The 19,156-nt window shown below is 50.6% G+C and overlaps 1 protein-coding gene across 5 annotated transcripts in view; it reads left to right on the top strand.

The window, feature by feature from the left end:
* The window catches only part of RBPMS (RNA binding protein, mRNA processing factor), a 153,192-nt gene that overhangs the window by 123,878 nt on the left and 10,158 nt on the right, over nucleotides 1-19,156 (top strand). For 2 of the 5 annotated variants that reach the window (XR_014775184.1, XM_084760380.1), the window contains exons 6-7: nucleotides 3,518-3,648; nucleotides 16,466-16,534. Coding sequence is in view for 4 of the 5 variants with exons in the window: in XM_084760380.1 (XP_084616506.1) it covers nucleotides 3,518-3,648; nucleotides 16,466-16,528 (194 nt within the window). In the remaining variant the exon portion in view is untranslated. Of the gene's footprint in view, nucleotides 1-3,517; nucleotides 3,649-6,215; nucleotides 6,450-16,465; nucleotides 16,535-19,156 lie in introns of those variants that run through there. The other 3 variants (XM_084760378.1, XM_084760379.1, XM_084760377.1) reach the window with 2 other exon arrangements.

Below are 19,156 nucleotides of genomic sequence, written 5' to 3'. Positions count from 1 at the left end.
CCTTTAAAGGTTCTCCTGGACTTGGCCTCTGCCTGTTCCTTGCTTAAGGCGACACACTCAGGGCCCTTGCACAAGCCTCATTGGGGTTTTGATTTGGAGAGATGTCAAATACTCCTTGTGCCTCAGAACATAACCAGAGCCTTTTAGATCATCCATTCTGAGGTTTGGGGTTGGTTTGTATCTGTAAGGCCCACTTAGCAGTGTGTCGCCCTCTACACATTACCCAGGGTGCAGCAGGAGAAAGGGTAGTGGGCTGTAGGGTGAGCTGGGCAGTAGGAAAGGGTTTGCCCAGCCTCTTGGGAGTGCTGGACCAAGTCCCTCTACCTGGCCCCTCCACCTGCCTACTGTAGATGCTCAAAAGGCATCTGGCTGCATCCCATCCCCTGCACCCTGGGCTTTCTTCCCTTTGTCTTCCCCATCCTCTTAGCTTGAGCGGGAGAAGCTGCTCCTCTCTGGCCTCTGCCTACTACTCCATTTAAGTGCCCTTCCCCAGGGCAGGTCTCCCTCTGAAACCCCGTTATTTTCTCAAGGCTCTATTAGCTAGCAGAACACCAGCTTCTTGAGATGGGATGTTCTTGGACTTTCAGCCTGTGAGGACCACTTCCAGGTGTAGGTTGTGACCCAGGTAGCTGAAGTCTTTGGGCATCCCTCCCTTCTCAGAAGCGGGGAGAGAAGATGTGCCGAGGGGGCCTCCCTAACCACGCTGTGCTGTGGTCCGCTCAACACCTGCATTTAGGGGATGTCACGTACATCCCGTTCTGCTGGGCTGTGTCTGCCCACCGGTTCTCAGGTGCGTCATTCCTTAGTACCACATAGGTATAATAGGAGCCATAGGCCAGGATGAAAGTATAGAAAGCCTTGGAAATCTTAAATAATGCCGGCCAGATCAAGATGGAAGGCCAATCCCACCGTGTCTTCACTGTTCTCCTCTTCCCCCCGTTTCGTTTGTCCTGTATTGCGGGTATGGAATACACTAACAGTCTCAGGAAATGTCCAGATGGTCTCACGGCTCAGCGTCCCACCACTCTATGGTTGCACCAAAAAAAATAACCAGCGAATAATTTCATCTCTGAAAATCACACGTAACGTGGGATGAGGCGGGATTCCTCCTCTTTCAGAGTGTTTGTGGAGGTATTAAAAACCTCATTTTTACAAAATAGCTGCTGAAAACACCCCTGGGTTGTCTCAAGCTAGCACGAGTGCTGTCGGACGTGGTACATTTTTTTTTTTTCTTCTGCATCATCAGGCAGGCACTCCTGCAGGTGGATCTTTAGAGTTTTCAGACTGCCCGAGGGAACCACAGGCCAGCTGCAGTCAAGCGTGCCCCTCTGCCGGCTTCCACCAGTTAAAACCGGTTGATAGTCATCTCTAAGGTGTCCTCCTGTCGCATCAGGACATGGCAGGAGCTAGGGACAAGCGCACCAGGGCATGAGACTCTCTTGACTTTTACAAAAGACGCAGAATATCTTAAAATAGTCTGGTAGCTAAAATAACAACAACAACAACAATAATAGCTCACCATTTGGGAGAGTGGCTGCTTGTTCAGACCCTAAAGGCCTTGGTCCTGGCAGCAGTTAGTTTCCACTAGCCAGGCTCCCACAAGAGCAGCTCTGATGGGAGGCAGATGGTCTCTTCACGGCAGGAAGTGCAGGCTCTATGGGGCCTTCACTCCGCCCTCTGAGGGATTCCTTGAGCCTTGGACTACACCACACCCCCTAGTACTTGAAGTAGACACTTGGCTGTGGTGGGTTTTATTTGTTGTTGTTTTGTTTTGTTTTGTTTTCCTTCTGAGACAGAGTTTCTCTGTGTAGCCTTGGTTTGGCTATCTTGGACTCACTTTGCAAGCCAGGCTGGCCTCAAACAGAGATCCATGTGCCTTTGCCTACCGAGGGCCATGGTGTGTGTGTGTGTGTGTGTGTGTGTGTGTGTGTGTGTGTGTGTGTGTGTGTGTGTGTGTGTGGTTTTTTTTTCCCCGAGCCTGGGCCACTCTGTGTAGCTTTGGCTATCCTGGACTCGCTTTGTAGACCGGGCTGGCCACAGTGATCGGCCTGCCTGTGCCTCCTGAGTTCTGGGATTAAAGGCGTGCGCCACCGCACCCGGCTGGCTGTGGTGATTTTTAAAGTAACCAGCGGTGCTGTTATTTCCTGGCTAACTGTTGGTCTCTGCCACCTTGATTCTGCGTCTCTCTTCATCACCAGGGTTATCTCACTGCAAGAAGGGAGGTTATGGGGAGGAAGCAAGCAAGGCCAGCATGGTCCATCTAGCCAGTGTTGGGGTCCTGTAAGTGTGGAGTGTTGAGCACGAACTCTCTCTGAGTGAGGTATTATCCATTCTCTCTGCCATCATAGGAGACGTTCTGCCCAGGCAGGGCCCTGCCTCCTCCCAGTGCCTGTCCTGTGTGCACTTACTAGCAGGCCCTCCCTCCGTTTCCTGGTCGCTCCATTACACACACAGGATAGCAGTTTGCTGTCTTCAGTGTCCTGGCAAGAACCAGCATTTCTGGAGGATGGAAGGTCGCAGGTTCTTGGAAATGGCTTGGAAGTGACTCTTGACGTGGCCCCTAGGTTTCTGGGTCGTCCAATACGGCAGTTACTGATGGCTTTTTACAGTCACCCTTTGCTGCCTCCCTCAGCTGTCTGGGGAAGCATCCTCAGTACACTTGGTTTCAGATGTTGACAGGTGAGAAAAGCAAATACTGAGATTGCTGCTCTGCAGGGTCCCGTGAGCCGCAGTGGTCTCGCTTGTGCCGAGCTCAGCGGTACGCTTGCCTCTGTTCTTAACAGATTGCTTCCTGCTGCTCTGGGCCGCCGGGCAGTGGACTTGAATAGAGCCTGAGCTACACTTTTAGGCCATCGAGAATAAACAGCTGCTGTAAACCTTCCTACTACATCTTCCGGGAGCCTCGCTTCAACCAGAACACTCCGGATACTTCACGTCTATTAGTTTGCAATGTTCCAAGTGCCCTGTGGCCCTGGTATTTGGCCCTGTACTTTGAGGACAGGATGGAAAATGCTTTACCATGGCTTATTTGTCCATAGTAATAGTACTGATAGCCACACACGTCTTGGAGTTCTGGCCAGTAACCCGTTGTTCTCTGAAAGGCACACAGAAGGTTCTCGTGGGATGTCTCCTGCACACGCACATTCTCTCTCTTCCTTCCATCCCTCAGGGGACCACACTCTGTTTCAGCAGGAAATTCCCACTGTTCTCGGGTCCCCAGCTACAGTTGGTGAGACATCACAGTGTTCAGGGCGGAGCCCCGCCCACGACCTCGCCTGGCAGGCAGCAGGCACTCGCCTTATTTGCTCCCGATTTGCTCTGTACTTACAGTTCCTCTGCTTAGAGTTTGGGGAAGCAAAGCAACAGGTGGTTAGAAGAACGAGAGTGATTTGACCCCCTGACCTCTGACCTCTGACCTCTGCCATTGGCCTGGGCTTGGGTTTGCCGGTTGTTTTGTGTTCTGATGGGAAAGCAGCTGTTTGGTAACCGCTAACTCTTCCTTATTCTTGTCTTGCAGATGAGCTCACAGTGCCTGCACTTTACCCCAGTAGCCCTGAAGTGTGGGCCCCGTACCCTCTGTACCCAGCGGAGCTAGCGCCTGCTCTTCCTCCTCCTGCTTTCACCTATCCCGCTTCACTGCATGCCCAGGTAATTTATACCCATCGGCCACCACGTCACTCACACCTCCAGCACCAGCCCTTCCAAACCTGGTTCCCCAGAGCACACCATACGACTAACACCTGCCCAGCTAACAGACCCACCCTCAGGAAGTGTATGATCCCCTCTACAACAGCCTGACACCCCTCCAGGACCTCCGAGGACCGTCTGACAGCCATGATCCCACCCCACTGCCTGATGTCTGCCCCAAAGGACACCTCTCTCTTCCTTAATGATCTCTCACCCTCATCGCACACGCCAAGACCGGGCAGGCTTCCCTCCTTGGCTCCCCGCTAGCAAAGGGCATCACAGGAGCGTGTGCGTGTGTGTGTGTGTGTGTGTGTGTGTATGTGTGTGTGTGTGTGTGTGTGTGTACACACGTACATGTGCGCACGACGCACGACTGGCATGGAAGGGAGACATGTACTTGAGGCACAAGTTTCATGTGTGTTTGGCATGTATGAAGTAAGAGACGGTTGCTCTCCTGTCCACAGGGAGCTGAGGCACCAAAGGGAAGCTTCCAAGAGGAAGCCTGATCTTTTATGTACGTTACAGGAAAGACAGAAGGCTGCTTATTGCTATGTGGAGAGGGACATATCAAAGACACCTTGGCTGTCTAGGTTTCTCCCTTAGTTATGAAGAGCCTCGGTTTTATAAACAAACTCCTAGCTTTTCCCCAAAATACAGGGAGAAGCAAACTAACACTTCCTCCTCCCTGGAGGCCATGGCTCCCAGAAATTCGTATGAGGGTAACAGAGCTGAGCTTCACCCTTGGATGTAACCACTCATGTCATTGGCCCACAGGGTTTGCTGGTCATTAGCAAGTAAAACACAGATCCCATTTGTCTTACCACATACGGCCACTCAACCTGGCCTTTTAAAAACTGCCAGCCTCGTGGGCTGGTGAGATGGCTCCCCGGGCGGAGGGGCTTGCTGCCACACCTGACGGTTTGGGTTCCACCCCCAGGACCCCGTGGCAGAAGAGAAGACTGACTTCTGCTGGTTGTTCTCTGTCCTCCACACGCGAGTGTCCACACACACTAAACAGACGCAGTCTTTTTAAATTGTCAGGCTGGTCAGGTGGGGCTTGTGCTGATTTTGCTTGGTATTTGTTTCCAAGGCTGCACAGAATGCCTTCGTGTTACACAGAACAGTCCTGATTAAGACACTCCCAGCGAGTGTCCCCCAGGCCACCAGGCCACCACGTCAGGAGTACTTAGAGCTAAGCACCTCTTGATCTGAGACGCCAGTGTTTTATGCCTGCAATGGCATCTGGCCTTCTGAGCTCCTCTCCTGGGACATGTCGGCTCCAAACAGGCAGAGCTCGAAGAGAAGCCCTCAGTTCCTGTGCCCCAGGCCAGATGTTGTCCACTGCCAGAGCTAGAAAGCATTGTGAGGAGTGAGGGAAAGTGCAGAGGGTGGTGGTGGTGAGTGGCCGCGGTGAAGGAAACAGACTGAAGCCAAGGAGCAGATGTGCCTTTTGCCTGGTGTGTCCACATCAGTGTTCAGTAACCCCCATAGCTGACAGCTACCTGGCGGGTGGGGGATAAGCTGTGGCTATCGCTTGCTGGGTCCGTAACATTTTTCTGGGTAACTTTGTTGACCACAAGGAGCAACTGGAAGCCCCTTTTGTGCGCCCCATACCTCGCGTGCAGGTGCTATGCCCCCTCTCAGAATGGAGCAGCTGACAGTTGAGGTCATTAGTGACACACACATACCATAAAATGATGCTACGTTGCACATAAGTCTTAAGGAGCCATGACTTTGGGAGAGTGCGGCCCTGACAGTGTCCAGAAAGCGCTGTAAATGCTGGCTTTGGCCATGACAGATGAACTTAGGAGGCTTAGAAAGCCTACATCACCGTGAGGAAGGACTGCAAGATTAGATGCATCTTAGCCATGTGCCTTACTGGCTTGCGTCACCTACATGGCCCCTTCTCTTGAGACTTCCCAGCCTGGAATCTCTTGACACACCACCAGCCCTAGATTTGGCGGAAGTCCGACCTGCTGGCTGTGAGATGCGTGTCTTAGGATCTCATTTCTTCTTTGGAGTCACTTAAATGAGCATTCTTATTAAATGTATTTGTCCGAGTTGGGACTCAGAGCGAACTGGTAGAGGCTTTTAGAGACAGCTCGCCCAGCCCACTGTGCCGATGAGGAAACGGGCCTGAGAGGATTGGCAGTCACCCCAAGTCTCAGCAGTACCACATCGACTAGAGCGAGTCTGTCACCTGTGTCCCTTGCTGACTAACATAGCAAGGTGCTGGCTCACCAAAGACTTACTCTTAGTGACATTTTAGAGAGGCCTCACTCCAGAGACTCCTTGGAACTTTGTCCTCTAAGTAAATGGGAGATCCCTCAGAAGAGACTTGGAGGCAAAGATGGTGGCTTCTGTGGCTCCTCACCGGAGGGAAACAGAGTGGGCGGCCCCTGACTACGCTATCAGGGTTTTGTTTTGGAAACTTAATGTTTTGGAGAGTTTTCTAATTTTGCTTTTTTTTTTTTTCCCCAATGTTGTGCTCTGTTTTGAGACATGGATATTTTTTCTTTTTCTTCTAGTGTTTCTCTCCAGAGGCAAAGCCCAACACACCTGTCTTTTGTCCACTTCTCCAGCAAATTAGATTTGTCTCTGGGAATGTGTTTGTCACATACCAACCTACTGCAGACCAGCAGAGGGACCTTCCATGTTGAGTGTTTGTTAGCACTCCCCCAACTCCTCCCTTATTTTGCAAAAACTATTTCTTGACGATATTTGAGAGATTTCAATAAACATTTTAATAAGAGAAAAAAAGATCTCAAGTAGACTGCAGCGGTTTTTTTTAAAAAACTCATGGCGCTACCATTTTGGAACAAAGGTATTTTATTTACTCTCTGGCTGAGGTTTGTGAGGACTGGGCCCATAGCCGCTAAGTTGTATATTCCTCGGGAGCAGCCTCCGGAAGAGCACCCTAGAAGACTACGTGCGCCCGGTGCGGGGGCCTCATCGATGCTGCTGCTTCCTTCTTGAGCCCCCGAAACCTCCCCAAGCTTCATGCTACAAGATCCTCGGCCAGCAGGTCATCGCCCAGCAGAAGCTCTTGCATCAGCACCAACAAGGCTGACGTAATCTAGCTAGCAGACACGTGCTCCCTGTGTGCCTGCTCTGGTCCTAAGGAAGGGAGGAGCCAAGAAACGGGACCTGGCAGTAAAAAAAAATTAAGTTCTAGTGGTGAGCTACAAGTCTCAGCTCTGGTTCAAAAGTACTTATGTGCCATCAGCTCCCGTTGGTTTTGACCTAATGGTGACCCTGTAGTCACTGTCCTTGAGAGGCAGAGGCAGAAGATTCCAGAGCTCCTAGCCAGCCTGGGCTTTAGTGAGACCCTTCTCAACTCCCACTTTTCTCCAAACTGGATAAAGTAACAGGGCAGCACAGTGTGCACTGCCTTAATATTTTTTTTAAAGAGTTATTATTTATTTTATGTATTTGAGTGCTCTATCTGCATGTACACTTACATGCCCAAAGAGGGCATCAGATCTTATAGGTGGTTGTGAGCCACCTTGTGGTTGCTGAGAATTGAACTCAAGACCTTTGAAGGGCAGCCAGTGCTCGTAGCCTCCGAGCCATCTCTCCAGCCCCTGCCTTAATATTTTTACAGAGGAGAGCATGACCCCCATGTAGCCAATGTCGCATTTCTAATACTAGCATTTTTGTGTGACCATCTGCTTTGCCCTCAAGGTCATTGGTGTTTGAAGTTTACTGTACATGTTGTGTGAGTCACCGGGTAGCAAAGGCACTTTCTAGAAGGTGAGGACACATACAGACCCTTTGTCACCACCTGTTTACACTCTACCTTTTGCATCTGCTATGGCAAGACACGAAACCTCCTGGTCTCACCTTGTGGCAGAAGTGGAGCTCACATCCCCCTACTAGAGGCAGTGCCAGAGTAGGGCCTGCAGGGTTCTCAGGGAAGCTGGCCTGAGGGCAGGTCCAGAGTGCTGCCGTTTCAGGGGACCCCTTGACCCTGTGCCAAAGTGTCTTACAACTCATGGCAGCTGCCAGTTGCTACCGGAAGCCCCACCCGAGTGACCGAACAGACAGACACCCTGTAAGTTATAGCGGACTTCTTGGGGCGTGTGCCTTGAGACATCTCTGCAGCACGCCGCAAACATTTCAAAGGTCTAACTCCAAAGAAATTCAGAACTAGTCCATGGGCTAGAACCACAGGCAAACACAATCGAGAGACCACAGAGGGACAGAGAGACCTCGAGGCGGTATGGGTTACCTGCACTGCAGGTCTATACCCACTGTCACCGTAGCTGGGCATTCACTTGGTGGGGGTGTAACCTTTTTCTTTTTCCATTTTTACAAATGAGGGTGCACATGCATTTGGAGGCCTGAGGCTAAAGAAGGGAGTTGTCCTCAGTTGGTCTGCCTTTAGTTAGGCACAGTCTCAAACCCACACTGACAGGTCTGGTCTCCCTGGCCAGCTCACTCTGGAGAGTCCCCTGTCCCCACTTTTCTTTCTAGGCTGCAATTAAAGAGCATGCTCTAACCACTGAGCATCCCCCCAGCCCCAAGATAAAATTAATGAGATTTTAGGGGTGGTGTTTGTTTTAAATATTTATCATCTTCCTGTCAGTAATCAGTGCCCTGTGGAGAACTGAGTGAGACATAGACTTGAGGTGTGACCTCAGAGCAAGAGGGTTTATGGCAGGGCAGAGGGACCCCGGGAGACCATCTGTACCTGGCAGATAGTGCCATGCTTCAGCACCAGGTGGGCCTCATTGAACAAGGTTTCATATTTTATGGTGCTCGTCTTCAGCTCAGCAGGCAATAGCAAGCTCTGTGCTGTGTGGCCAGTCCTGTCAAAGAAGTAAACTAGGCCTTCTGATCTCTAGGAGGAGTTTAATAGCCTGTCTCAGAAGGCACAGAGGGGCCTGGAGATTTGGGGGGGGGGGGGGTTCTATGACCCACACAGAGATCCTTTCCTGGTCCTGGCTTGTCCTTGAACACCTGCTGTCCCTGTAGCACTGCTATAGGGGCTGAGGGAATCCCAGGCCTTGCTGAGTGGTGGCTGGAGCCTGCGATACTTCCCCGACCCCATAGCTCTGGGAGGTCATACTGCAGAAAGCACCCCACAAAACACAGGCTTTCTGGGGCCGGAAGAAGCAGTCTGAGGAGGCTGGGACAGTAGGAATCCAGGCGATGCTGACCTCGGCTGTTGAGGTTGGAATTCTCTTTCTCCCCTAGGCCCTCCCTCAGGAGGGGGTAGTGAGGGACTTGTACGGGTTCCAGGGCTGCCTGGCCAGACCGACAGCTGTGCGGCCTCAGCTTTTAACACCTCAGAGCCTCAGGAACGTGGGGGTTAAGGATTCTTAGTTATAAAACATTAGTAATGTCTGGTGCCTTGTAGTGACCAGGGGTTTTTGGTTGGTTTGGTTGTGTTCTCTTCCCCCACCCCCGGCTTGATTTTTGTTTTGTTTTGTTTTTCAGTGCTGAGCATAGATTGTTCTAGGCATTTCACCACTGAGCTTTATTTTGCAAACCTTCCCCTCTTCTCCCCGCTCCGCAGACTTATCCCTTCCCGATATCTTTTCAAGGAATGTCCGAACTTTCTACAAGAAAGAAATTTAGGCCCACAAGGTAGTGGTGGTTGAAACCTCTCTCTCCCCTGGCACGCTCAGAGGACAGAAGCTGCCTGCAGAGCCCTGATGCACCAAGGCCAGGGACTAGGAGAATGCCGATCAGGGAGTGATGCGCTATCAGATGGCACGTGACCACCCTGCCCAGCAGTGTGTTCCTCAACTGCTTGCTCCCCCTTTTAAACCGCTTCTTACCCCCACACCCCCAGTCAAGGCAGGACGCACCCACCTACAGAAAGCCTGTCCTGGCAGGAGACACCAGGACTCTGGGGAAATCCCAGAGAGCTTGTGATCCGCACACAGTCAGCGGACCTTCCCTGGCCTTCTGTCAGATAAGCTGCGAAAAGAGAAAGGCCCCTTGGCTCAGAGGCCTTCCCTCAGGCCTCACAGCTGCCTCTTCTGGCTCCTGGCTCCACAGCCATGTCTTGACACCTTGGAAGGCTAGCCTTTAGAGCTGTGATCTGAGCCCAGAGACTCTGCGCCTGGCTAAGGAAGCCCTGTATGCTCCTGCCCTTGTCACTACTGTCTTGGGGTCTCTGAGCCAAAAGCCACCCTAGAAATGAGCTTCTTCGCTTGTTCTGGGAGAAGAGCTCAACAGGATCCCCTTCAGTGGACACAGCTGTCTGTGTTCCTTTGACATGTATGACTTCAGGTTTCCTAAGCATGGTTTTCTTTTTCTTCTGTGTAAAAGTTAAACCTTGGGTCATCTGCAGGTTTTTCCTGAGTCTCGGTGAGTGACACCTCTAAATTCTCTCCAGCTCACACCTTTGGAATTATTACCGAAGCATATTACCACGATGGGGAGGAACAGACGTTCCTAGCACCTAATTAGGATTCTCAGCAACCAAACAGCAGAGATGGGCACATAGCTCAGTTGGCACAGTATTTGCCTCACACGCAGAAGGCCCTGGGTTCAATCTCCAGCAACATAGAAACAGGGTGTGGTCGCTCATGCCTGTGGTCCCAGCATTCAGGATGTAGAGGCAAGAAGGCTAGTTCAAGTTCATGAGTCTCCCAAAAGCTTTTTTTTTTCTTTTTTTTTTTAATTTTTTATTATTATTATTTTTAATGTATACATGCGTGCTTTATCTGTACATACATCTGCTCCCAGAAGAGGGCATCAGATCCCATTTTAGATGGCTGTGAGCCACCAAGTGGTAGCTGGGAATTGAATTCAGGACCTCTGGAAGAGGAGACATTGCTCTTAACCACTGAGCCATCTCTCCAGCCCCCTTTGCTTGGTTTTTGAGACAGTCTTACTCTGCGGTCCAGGCTGTCCTCAAATTTATGACCCTTCTGTGGTAACAGCCTCCTGAGTGTGGGGATTTACAGGCGTGCCACCTCTTGAGGCTCACAGACAGGATTTTTAATTACTCATTAGTTTCGTGTGTCTGTGACTGTGGCTTTGGGCATATGTGCCATAGTGTGTGCCCAGAAGTCAGAGGGCAACTTTGTGGAGTCACCTCTCTCTTCCCACCATTGTGTGAGCTACAGAGTTTGAACTTGTGGTGTCAGGCTTTCAGGGCAAGCCCTGTGGTGGCTGAATCTTTTCACCAGTCCCACAAATAGGATTCTTTTTGTAATGATAGTTGCCACCTGCTCTGTTAAATTTGGGGTCTTAGGCAAGTTTCTTTCATCTACTGACCTTCCGCTTCCTTTTGTATAAAAAGCAGCGTGAAGCTCTGTACCGAGGGGTTGATTTGAGAGGAAGGATACAACATGTGTGGTATCCAGGACTTACCAAAGAGCCTTTCTACGCCTTCCTTTTGTCAGAATGCAGCCTGGCGGGGCCAGAGGCTCCCAGGTGCTGCAGTGAGTGGGAGACATAAGTAGAGCACAGAACATCAGAGTCCCACCTGGGCTGGACTTGGTTTGGGGGTGCTGAGACAGAGCGGACGGAATCAGCAAGACCGCCCAGAGCTGTGGTGTGGACACAGAGACTGGGGGGGCCAGACTGTCGGTTTTAGTACATGCTCCCGGGTACTTTCAGGGTGTGACTTTGGAGTTCTGGAAACAAAACCCAGAACCACAAGGAAACTTTATAATTATCCAACATCAGCTTTGTAAAAGGAATAGTGGAACTTTTCCTTTTTGAAGAAAACTAGTTGTGACGGGAGCAAAAGGAAAATTGACTCCAAATGGCATCATGTTTTATTCAGAGTTTGTGCTGCCAGTCGGGAAGGCCAGAACCCAATGACAGGACTAGAAAGTGGGACACCCCAACTTTAAGCTTCATACATTGTGCACGAAGTCTGCCCGCTTCACTGAGCTCAGCTCCCAGGGACCTCTAATGGCCCGGGCTAGCAAACATAGTTAAAAATTAACAGGCTGACAAGATTAAATACGGATGGCGAGCAGCCGCTGTGGACCGAATCTGACGCAGGGCGTTACACGCTCGGGTGCCCTTGACCAGAGTGGCGTCTCGGTGAACTTGGAGACACCGGAGCACATTTCACACGCATATCTGAAAGCAGGATCCCAACTTAGTTCAGAACACCCAGGAAGAGCTGAGGCCCAGGAGAGAGTTACCCCCCAAGGCCTTGCAATTGGTCCCTGGCTTGACTGGTCTCTGAGTAGGGGTTCATGATCCTAGGACCTTGGTCACGAGGTTCAGACCCCAGTGACTAACATTGTCACCCTGGCTAGAAGTCTGACAAACCAGCTTTCTCCAGCTGGCACTTTTTATTATTTTGAGGCAGTGTTTTTTCCATGTAGTCAAGGCTGGCTTCAAACTTGCAGCAATCCTCCTGCCTCACCCTCTCGTGTGCTAGGATTTTATATCTATAAGCTATCTCTTCAATACAGCCAAGATGTTCTTGGTCCTTCTCCAGTTGCCAGGATGAATAAGGTGGTGACCTCCTACCCTGTGGACCAACTCACACAGACTTAGGTCCGGGGAATGGAACTCGAGGTATCAGTCAGTCTAGGCAGTAAGTGTCTTTAGCTACTAAGTCTTGAAAAATCCCTTTTCAAAGCACTGTTGAAACTGTTAGGTTCAAAGGTGATGGGTGGGCTTGCTTTGGGGTCTGTTCCACAGCGACTAGACCAGAATGTCACTGGTGTGGCCATCTTCATATGTATATTAGTTTCATTAAGAGCCACATTGGATGCACCTCAGCCACCTAGATCCACCTCATCACCGCTGGCAGGGACCCATGTTACCATTTCTCAGCTCTGAGGGTGTTAGTAGCTGCTATGGAATCAAAGATTCTGTGGTCAGATAACCCTGGGAAGGCCAGGGAGTGAGTGGAGTGACTCCCTCCGAATCACAGAAGAGCTGTTCATACACTCTCTGTATCAACCCGCTCAAGGACACGGGGAATGTCGCTCTCAAACTTTCTGGGCTGGCGAGCCTTTCTAAGACTGGTCTTGTTCCAGCCATGTTCCGAGAAGTCTAGCTCAAGAGCAGGACCTCACACCTGAGTGAGTGCATGCTAGCAGCCCAGCAAGTACTTTGAAATGCAAGTGAGATGGCAGGTAAAGGCTTTTGCCACCAGGCCTGCTAACCTAAGGTCAATCCCTGGGCCCCGCCACGACCACCAAAGGATGCCCCGCTAACTCTAGTGATCGCTGTGCCCTGCTTCATCGTGACTGTTGTAATCTGAAGAGGACAGCGATAATAGGACTCGGTCACTAGAGAAGGAAGAGTCAAGGCCTGTGTTGCTCTATGTGCACGAGGTGCCAGGGATTCCACCATTGGAGACCGAGTCAGGCCTTTCTGCCCTTGGCACCGTCACTGGACACTCACATTCTGTGCAGTTGTTTAGGCGCCAGGCTTCAGTTCTGTATCTTGCAGGTATATACTTTCTCTGGAGTGATTTTTTTTTTCCCCTTCCAGATTATTTCCCTCCCAGGAATGGGCTACACCTGTCTAGTCTGTCACCACTTGGGATATTAGAGCCTGACAGTGTTGCCTTTCTATGAGAAGTGTTGGGAAGCAGCACTCCTGATGATGGAATCCATATACTGTGCCCCCAGGGCAATGAATCACCCCCCCCCCCCAACCTTCAGAACTGGGTTTCAGGACTCTAGACTTCCCAGTCTGTGTGTGGTACACTTGACATTGTCTCCTCTGGCACAGAGTAAATCAGGGTTAGTGTTAGAAGTTCTCCTGGGGCCGGACGTGGTGACACACGCCTTTAATCCCAACACTTGGGAGGCAGAGGCAGGCAGATCACTGTAAGTTCGAGGCCAGCTTGGTCTACAAAGTGAGTGAGTCCAGGACAGCCAAGGCTACACAGAGAAACCCTGTCTTGAAAAAACAAAAACAACACCAAAAAAACAAACAAACAAACAACCCCCCCCACACACACACAAACAAAAAGTTCTCCTAGAGACCTCAGACTCCTGGAATTGTATGCAAGCTTGTGTGTGTGTGTGTGTGTGTGTGTGTGTGTGTGTGTGTGTGAGAGAGAGAGAGAGAGAGAGAGAGAGAGAGAGAGAGAGAGAGAGAGAGAGAGATGTACGTGTTTGTACGTATGTGCACGTGCACCTGTGCACTTCCATTTTCCTGCACATGCTTCTGCCAACAGTGCAGAAAAGGCCAGGATGACTTCTGTGCATACAATACATAGACTTAACTATTCCTAAAGAGCGGAGTTTGAGGACGCCTCAGGCAGCCTGTGGTCCTTGTAGTCTGTTAATGAGCAAGTCAAGCAGCCTCCAGGACATGGGCCAGAGTGACCTGGGGACAAAAGCTACCTCAGAACAAACAGTCCAAACTGGAGTAAAGGTGAACCCCGTCTCCTTGCCATCCTCTAAATAGCCATGATTAGCACAAAACAGCTCGTTCTCCTGGGCCAGCTGCCCACACTCTGGGGCTGTGCCCCTCGGACTCTGCCCCTCTATGGGTACAAGAACTGAAAGCTACTCAATTTAGCCTGGCATGTGCTGCCCCCTGCTGGAAAGTGGGCGCCTGAGGAAAGTAGGAGCCACCCCATCATGGAAAGTGCACTGTGGAGTCCCAGCCGTGCATGACAAGGAAGAGCTTGGGAGTCCCATCTTTTCTCTGTCAGCCACTGTGTGACTGTGGGAGGGAGAGGGGACGAGAGCGTGTGTGTGAGTGAGTGAGCGTGTGTAAGTGTGTGTGAGTGAGTGAGCGTGTGTAAGTGTGTGTAGTGGGAACAAGGAGCCTGGAACATTGGAATAAGAGGCAGCCGGGGTAGCAGACAGCAAGGAAGCCCCTCTTTCGCAGCCACCTTCACCAGTCCCGGCCCCATGCCATCTACCCTGCGGCTCACTGTCCTCCCTACCAGCCTCCCCCGCCCCCCATGTCCCCTTTAGTGAACACCATCTCATGTTGGACTCAGGGCCCTACATCCCCACCCCACACCCAGGCCGCACAACTGCCACCACTTGCTCCACACTGACCCCAGTGCACATGGCCCATTTTGGGTTTAGGTTTCCAGCACCCTCTGCCTCAGGGCCCTAGCCCGTAGGCTGCCCTTCCCCAGCTGCCTTGGAAAGGCAGCTCCAACTCTGCTCTCTGCTTAGTGAGCAAATGGACTCAGATGAACGAGCCATGAGCCAAGGGTAGGTACTGGTTTCTCTTCTCTTCAGCACTTCCATCTCCCTGCTCCTGGTCTCTAGCCTACCTCACCCCCCCCTTCTTTCCACATTGACCCCTCTTGATTTGGGGGAGGTGTCTTTTCTCCTATAGACATTCAAGCATGGGTCTTTAGTCTGTCTCCAAAGACAACTTTTTTTTCCCCCGCCCCCAAGGACAACTTTCTGATCCCTCAACCCTTCTTGCTCTAAGTGGTGGGAAGGATACTGGCTTGTCTTCCAGGACCTTTAGGAGGCTCTGGTGGCTCCCAGAAAACATGATCACCTTCACAGTTTCCGAGCCTTTGGCCAGCTGGTCCCTATTTTCTGGAAATAACATCTGACAGTGTCCCCAGAGGACATGATGGCCCAAGGGATGCCTGCGGTAGATTCTGATGGGACAGAAGCCTATAACTCATCCTTAGGGTTTTATTTTGTTTGGAGTCACAAATGTTCCCAAGCCAGAGCAGAAATGTCTACCCCAAGTTGGTCTAGTGGGTGGAGTTTCCCAGCGTGGCCTTCCTGTTCTTCGCTGACAGGTAGGGGACATGGCTACTCTTGGGACCCTTAAGTTGGAAAGAAACTGCAAGGAGTGTTTGGGGACCGGGGCAAAAGTACAGGACTTACCTTCTCCCTAGGACCCAACTCCTGGGCTGCCTGGCTTTTAGAGTCAGCTTAGCAGGACCTAGAGAGCCTAGTTCTGCCTTCTGAGCTGGACTCTGGGACAGCTTGTTTTCCACACTTGGGAATAAAGAAGGGTCAGGTTTCCCATAATCCTTGAGTCCCCAAACTCTTCACAGGTTGTCTACCACCTCAGCCAGAATGGCTCCTGCTTCATCTTTTTTGTTTTTGTTTTTGTTTTTGTTTTGTTTTGTTTTTGTTTTTTTTTGTTTTTGGTTTTTGGTTTTTGGCAGAGCCAAGCAGATCTTTGTGAGTAGGCCAGTCTGGTCTACAAAATGAGTCTAGAACAGCCAAGGCTACACAGAGAAACCCTGTATGGAAAAACAAAAAAACAACCTTCCCCACAAAACAAAACTATGAAATATACATGCCCTTCTGTTGTTTACGTTTTGCTTAGCATGGGACCCAGAGCATCCTGCTGGGTGGAGAAAGAATCTCTCAGCTTGGTTATGTTAGATTGGCTGCCAGAAGCAGCCTTGCTGTTGGCCTGTGTCCAGCTCTTTGCCACAGGCTCCAGGCATCTCTTCGGGCACCATGCACACAGCCTGGTTTTCCTGATATCCTAGCATTGCCAGGAAGCTGCCCCTTTTCCTGAGAGAACTGGCTTTCTGAGAAAGTTGAGTTCCAGGCTAGTCTCAGGAGGGGTCATGACCTGCCTCTCCCTTGTCCATGTTTTGTTTAGGCAGCTCTCCCAGCTCCGGTGTTTCGAAAGGAGAATCCACAGGACCCCACTGGGCCTCTAATGGCTGTTAGCTCTAAAAAGGAAGGGCAGCTAGCAAAACCTCAGTACCAGCTAGAGTGGGCTGCCCTGTGAGTTTGGCCGGTGTTCTCTCAGGATGCTGCTGTGTGGCTCCTCAGCCCCTGGGCAGGAAATGCGGGGCTGGCTGGTGTGAATGGCCCCATCTTGGAGCAGTGAGGCTTTCTGGAGACCCTCATTCTCATAGTTTTTCCTGTCTTTGCAGATGCGCTGGCTCCCTCCCTCCGAGGCTACCTCCCAGGGCTGGAAGTCGCGGCAGTTCTGCTGAGGCAGTGTAAGTACCCTGGGGGATGGCCATGCAGTGCCTCTATCAATGGTGGGTGTCTGTAATCAGCATCTTCCCCGTGAGCATCTCTCCTGAGCACTGTTTGATACTCACTTGGGGACCAGATTCTTGCCTACCCCATTCCATGGGTAAGCAGGAGGGCTGGTGTCTATAGAACAGGCCCCAGGCCATTTGATAACTGTATTGTGGTTTACTTGCTGTCAGCATTAACCAAAAACCCTTCCCAACATCATCATACACCGTAGATGTACATCAGGATAGATCCTACACGCGAATACAGAGGGCAGTGTGCTTGCCTTAAGATTTAAAATATCTTTTTATTTCTTAGATTTGTTCTTTACATATGAATTTTTCCCCACATGTATGCATGTGTACTGTATACATTCAGTGCCTCAAAAGCCCAAAAGAGGATGTTGGATCCCTTGGAACTGGAGAAACTGTTTTCCCAATTATTAAATTTGAATTTTTTTCCAAATATACAATATATTCTGATCACAGTTTCCCCTCCCCAACTCTTCCTACCTCCCCTCCCACCCAATAGAAAACTAACAAAAACCAAACCAGAATTTAAGAAAGAAAAAGCATGAGAAACACAGACACAGGGCTGAAGAGATGACTCCGTGGTTAAGAGCACCAGCTGCTCTTCCAGAGGACCTGAGTTCAACTCCCAGCACCTACATGGCATCTCACAACTGTTTGTAATCCAGCTCTGAGTGCTTTGACACTCTCACACAAATACACATAGCAGGCAAAACACCAATGCATGTAAAATGCAATTGAAAAAGAAAAAGAAACACACACACAAACAAAACCTGTAAAAATCGTAGCAACTATAATATATATATAAACACCATTAAGACAAAAACAAAAAACATCAGCCAAACAAAACAAAATGAGATAGCAAATCCTCAGAAATACCATTGAATTTGTTCTGTGTCGGGCCACTACTGGTCATGGGGCCACCCCTTAAATGTGGGTGTCTACAAAACCACAAATGCCTTCCGTAGTTTAGTGTCTTGACTGAATTTCTGCTTATGGATAAGGCAGTGGAATTCTGACTAAAGTGAATTTTTGAGTGTCCGCTTCCCCAGTCAGCTGCTCGCTTAGATTACTCAGCTGTTTATGAACCAGGAAGAGACGTGAGGAGGTGGATGAGCAGGCGTGGGTCCTGTTAGAAGCTAATGCCTTCCTGGCAGGGTGTTCGGCTGGCCCCTGTGCTAATGCTGACAAGGGCAGGTTCTTAGAGCCCTTCTGTTCTGAGAGTAGGCCACACACAACTGCGGCTCGCTTCTCCCACCACTGAGGTGGAGTCTCGGTTCTTTGTTAGCGGCACCGCGTATTATGGACAAGCCCTAAGGTAGCTTAGGTTCTACTTGGAAGTATTTGTGAGCGCTGATGGAAAAAGAAGTAGAAATGGTGGGTGATGGGACTAGCCTTGTCTTCCTGGGGAGAAAGGAGAGGCCGGTGGCTTCTTTCCCATCGGCAGCAGCCCCTTTGGCCTGAAGGCTCAGGTCAACGCTGAATGTTGACTGCACTAGCTGAGTCCTCACAGTGATGGGAGGCCCATGTTTCCCAGTAGTCTCCTGGCCTGGAGGGGTGGGGTGGAGGCAGCCACCCGGCAGGAATGCACGTGGAGAGTCAAAGTGGCAAGAGAGCCAAACGGCTTCTGTCAACAGTGGTAGGTGCTCAGCTGGTGGACAAGCTGGTGAGAGGGCTTTTCTTTCTGTTGTTTCATTTTGGCTACCACTTATGTAGGCTCAAGGGGAAGAAAATGCGTCTTTAAGCAACTGCGTGGGTTCCAGTTTCAGAGACCCTACACTTTGTACTAGCATGCTTATGGTTCACCCCAAATCATTATTTCTCCCAGACCCACTGAGGTAGCTGTCAGTCAGAGGCTCAGTGGCCGCAGGGGCTACCAAGGCAGGGCTGGGGACCACTGCCATCAACACAGATTCTAAGCCCCAGGAAGAACGAACCATATGATCATTGTAAACAAGTCACCTCTTCTGAAAGGAACATGGGCCACACAGGCCAGAGCTCAGCTGGCGTGTCAGGTCTTGGGGTGTGCGTCCTGTGGGGCTGGTCTGGAAGGAATTTGGGGAGCAGTGCCCAGTACTGTTGCATGGAGCTAGGCATGTGCAGCCATCATTCCAGAGCCTTCCAGAGTCTTGGGTCAGGTCCTTCCTAAAAACCCAAGCTACGTAATCTCAGGGAGTATAAAACAGGGTTGGAAACAGCGGTGTTGATGAGCTAATAGAAACATAGTAGACTGAAGCATGTGTCAGAAAGGCCTGTGCCGGCCAGGGGGCCAACGCCATACACAGAAGAGCTTCCTTCTCCCAACAGTTAATTTTCCCTGTGAGAGACATGGTACTAAACAGGTACTGAGGACAATAGGGTATCAGTACCAGGCATCACGCCATCACCTCCGATGTCACAAAGTGTCAAACGCTGTCCTTCCCATCCTGGATAGTTCTTGGCTTGCTCCAGAAGAGGCTGTCCCTTGGGTGTTTGTGTTAGATTTTCTGAGACAAGATCCCATGTGTCAGGCTGGTTTTGGATTTGTAATCTTATTGACTCTGGCTCAAGGGTCGCAGTTACAGGTGTGCA

The sequence above is a fragment of the Acomys minous genome (assembly GCF_964271855.1).
Source record: "Acomys minous genome assembly, chromosome: 15".
In the NCBI taxonomy this organism is placed as follows: Eukaryota; Metazoa; Chordata; class Mammalia; order Rodentia; family Muridae; genus Acomys; species Acomys minous.
The sequence above is the reverse complement of the archived record's forward strand: the minus strand, read 5'-3'. Positions and strand labels throughout refer to the sequence as shown.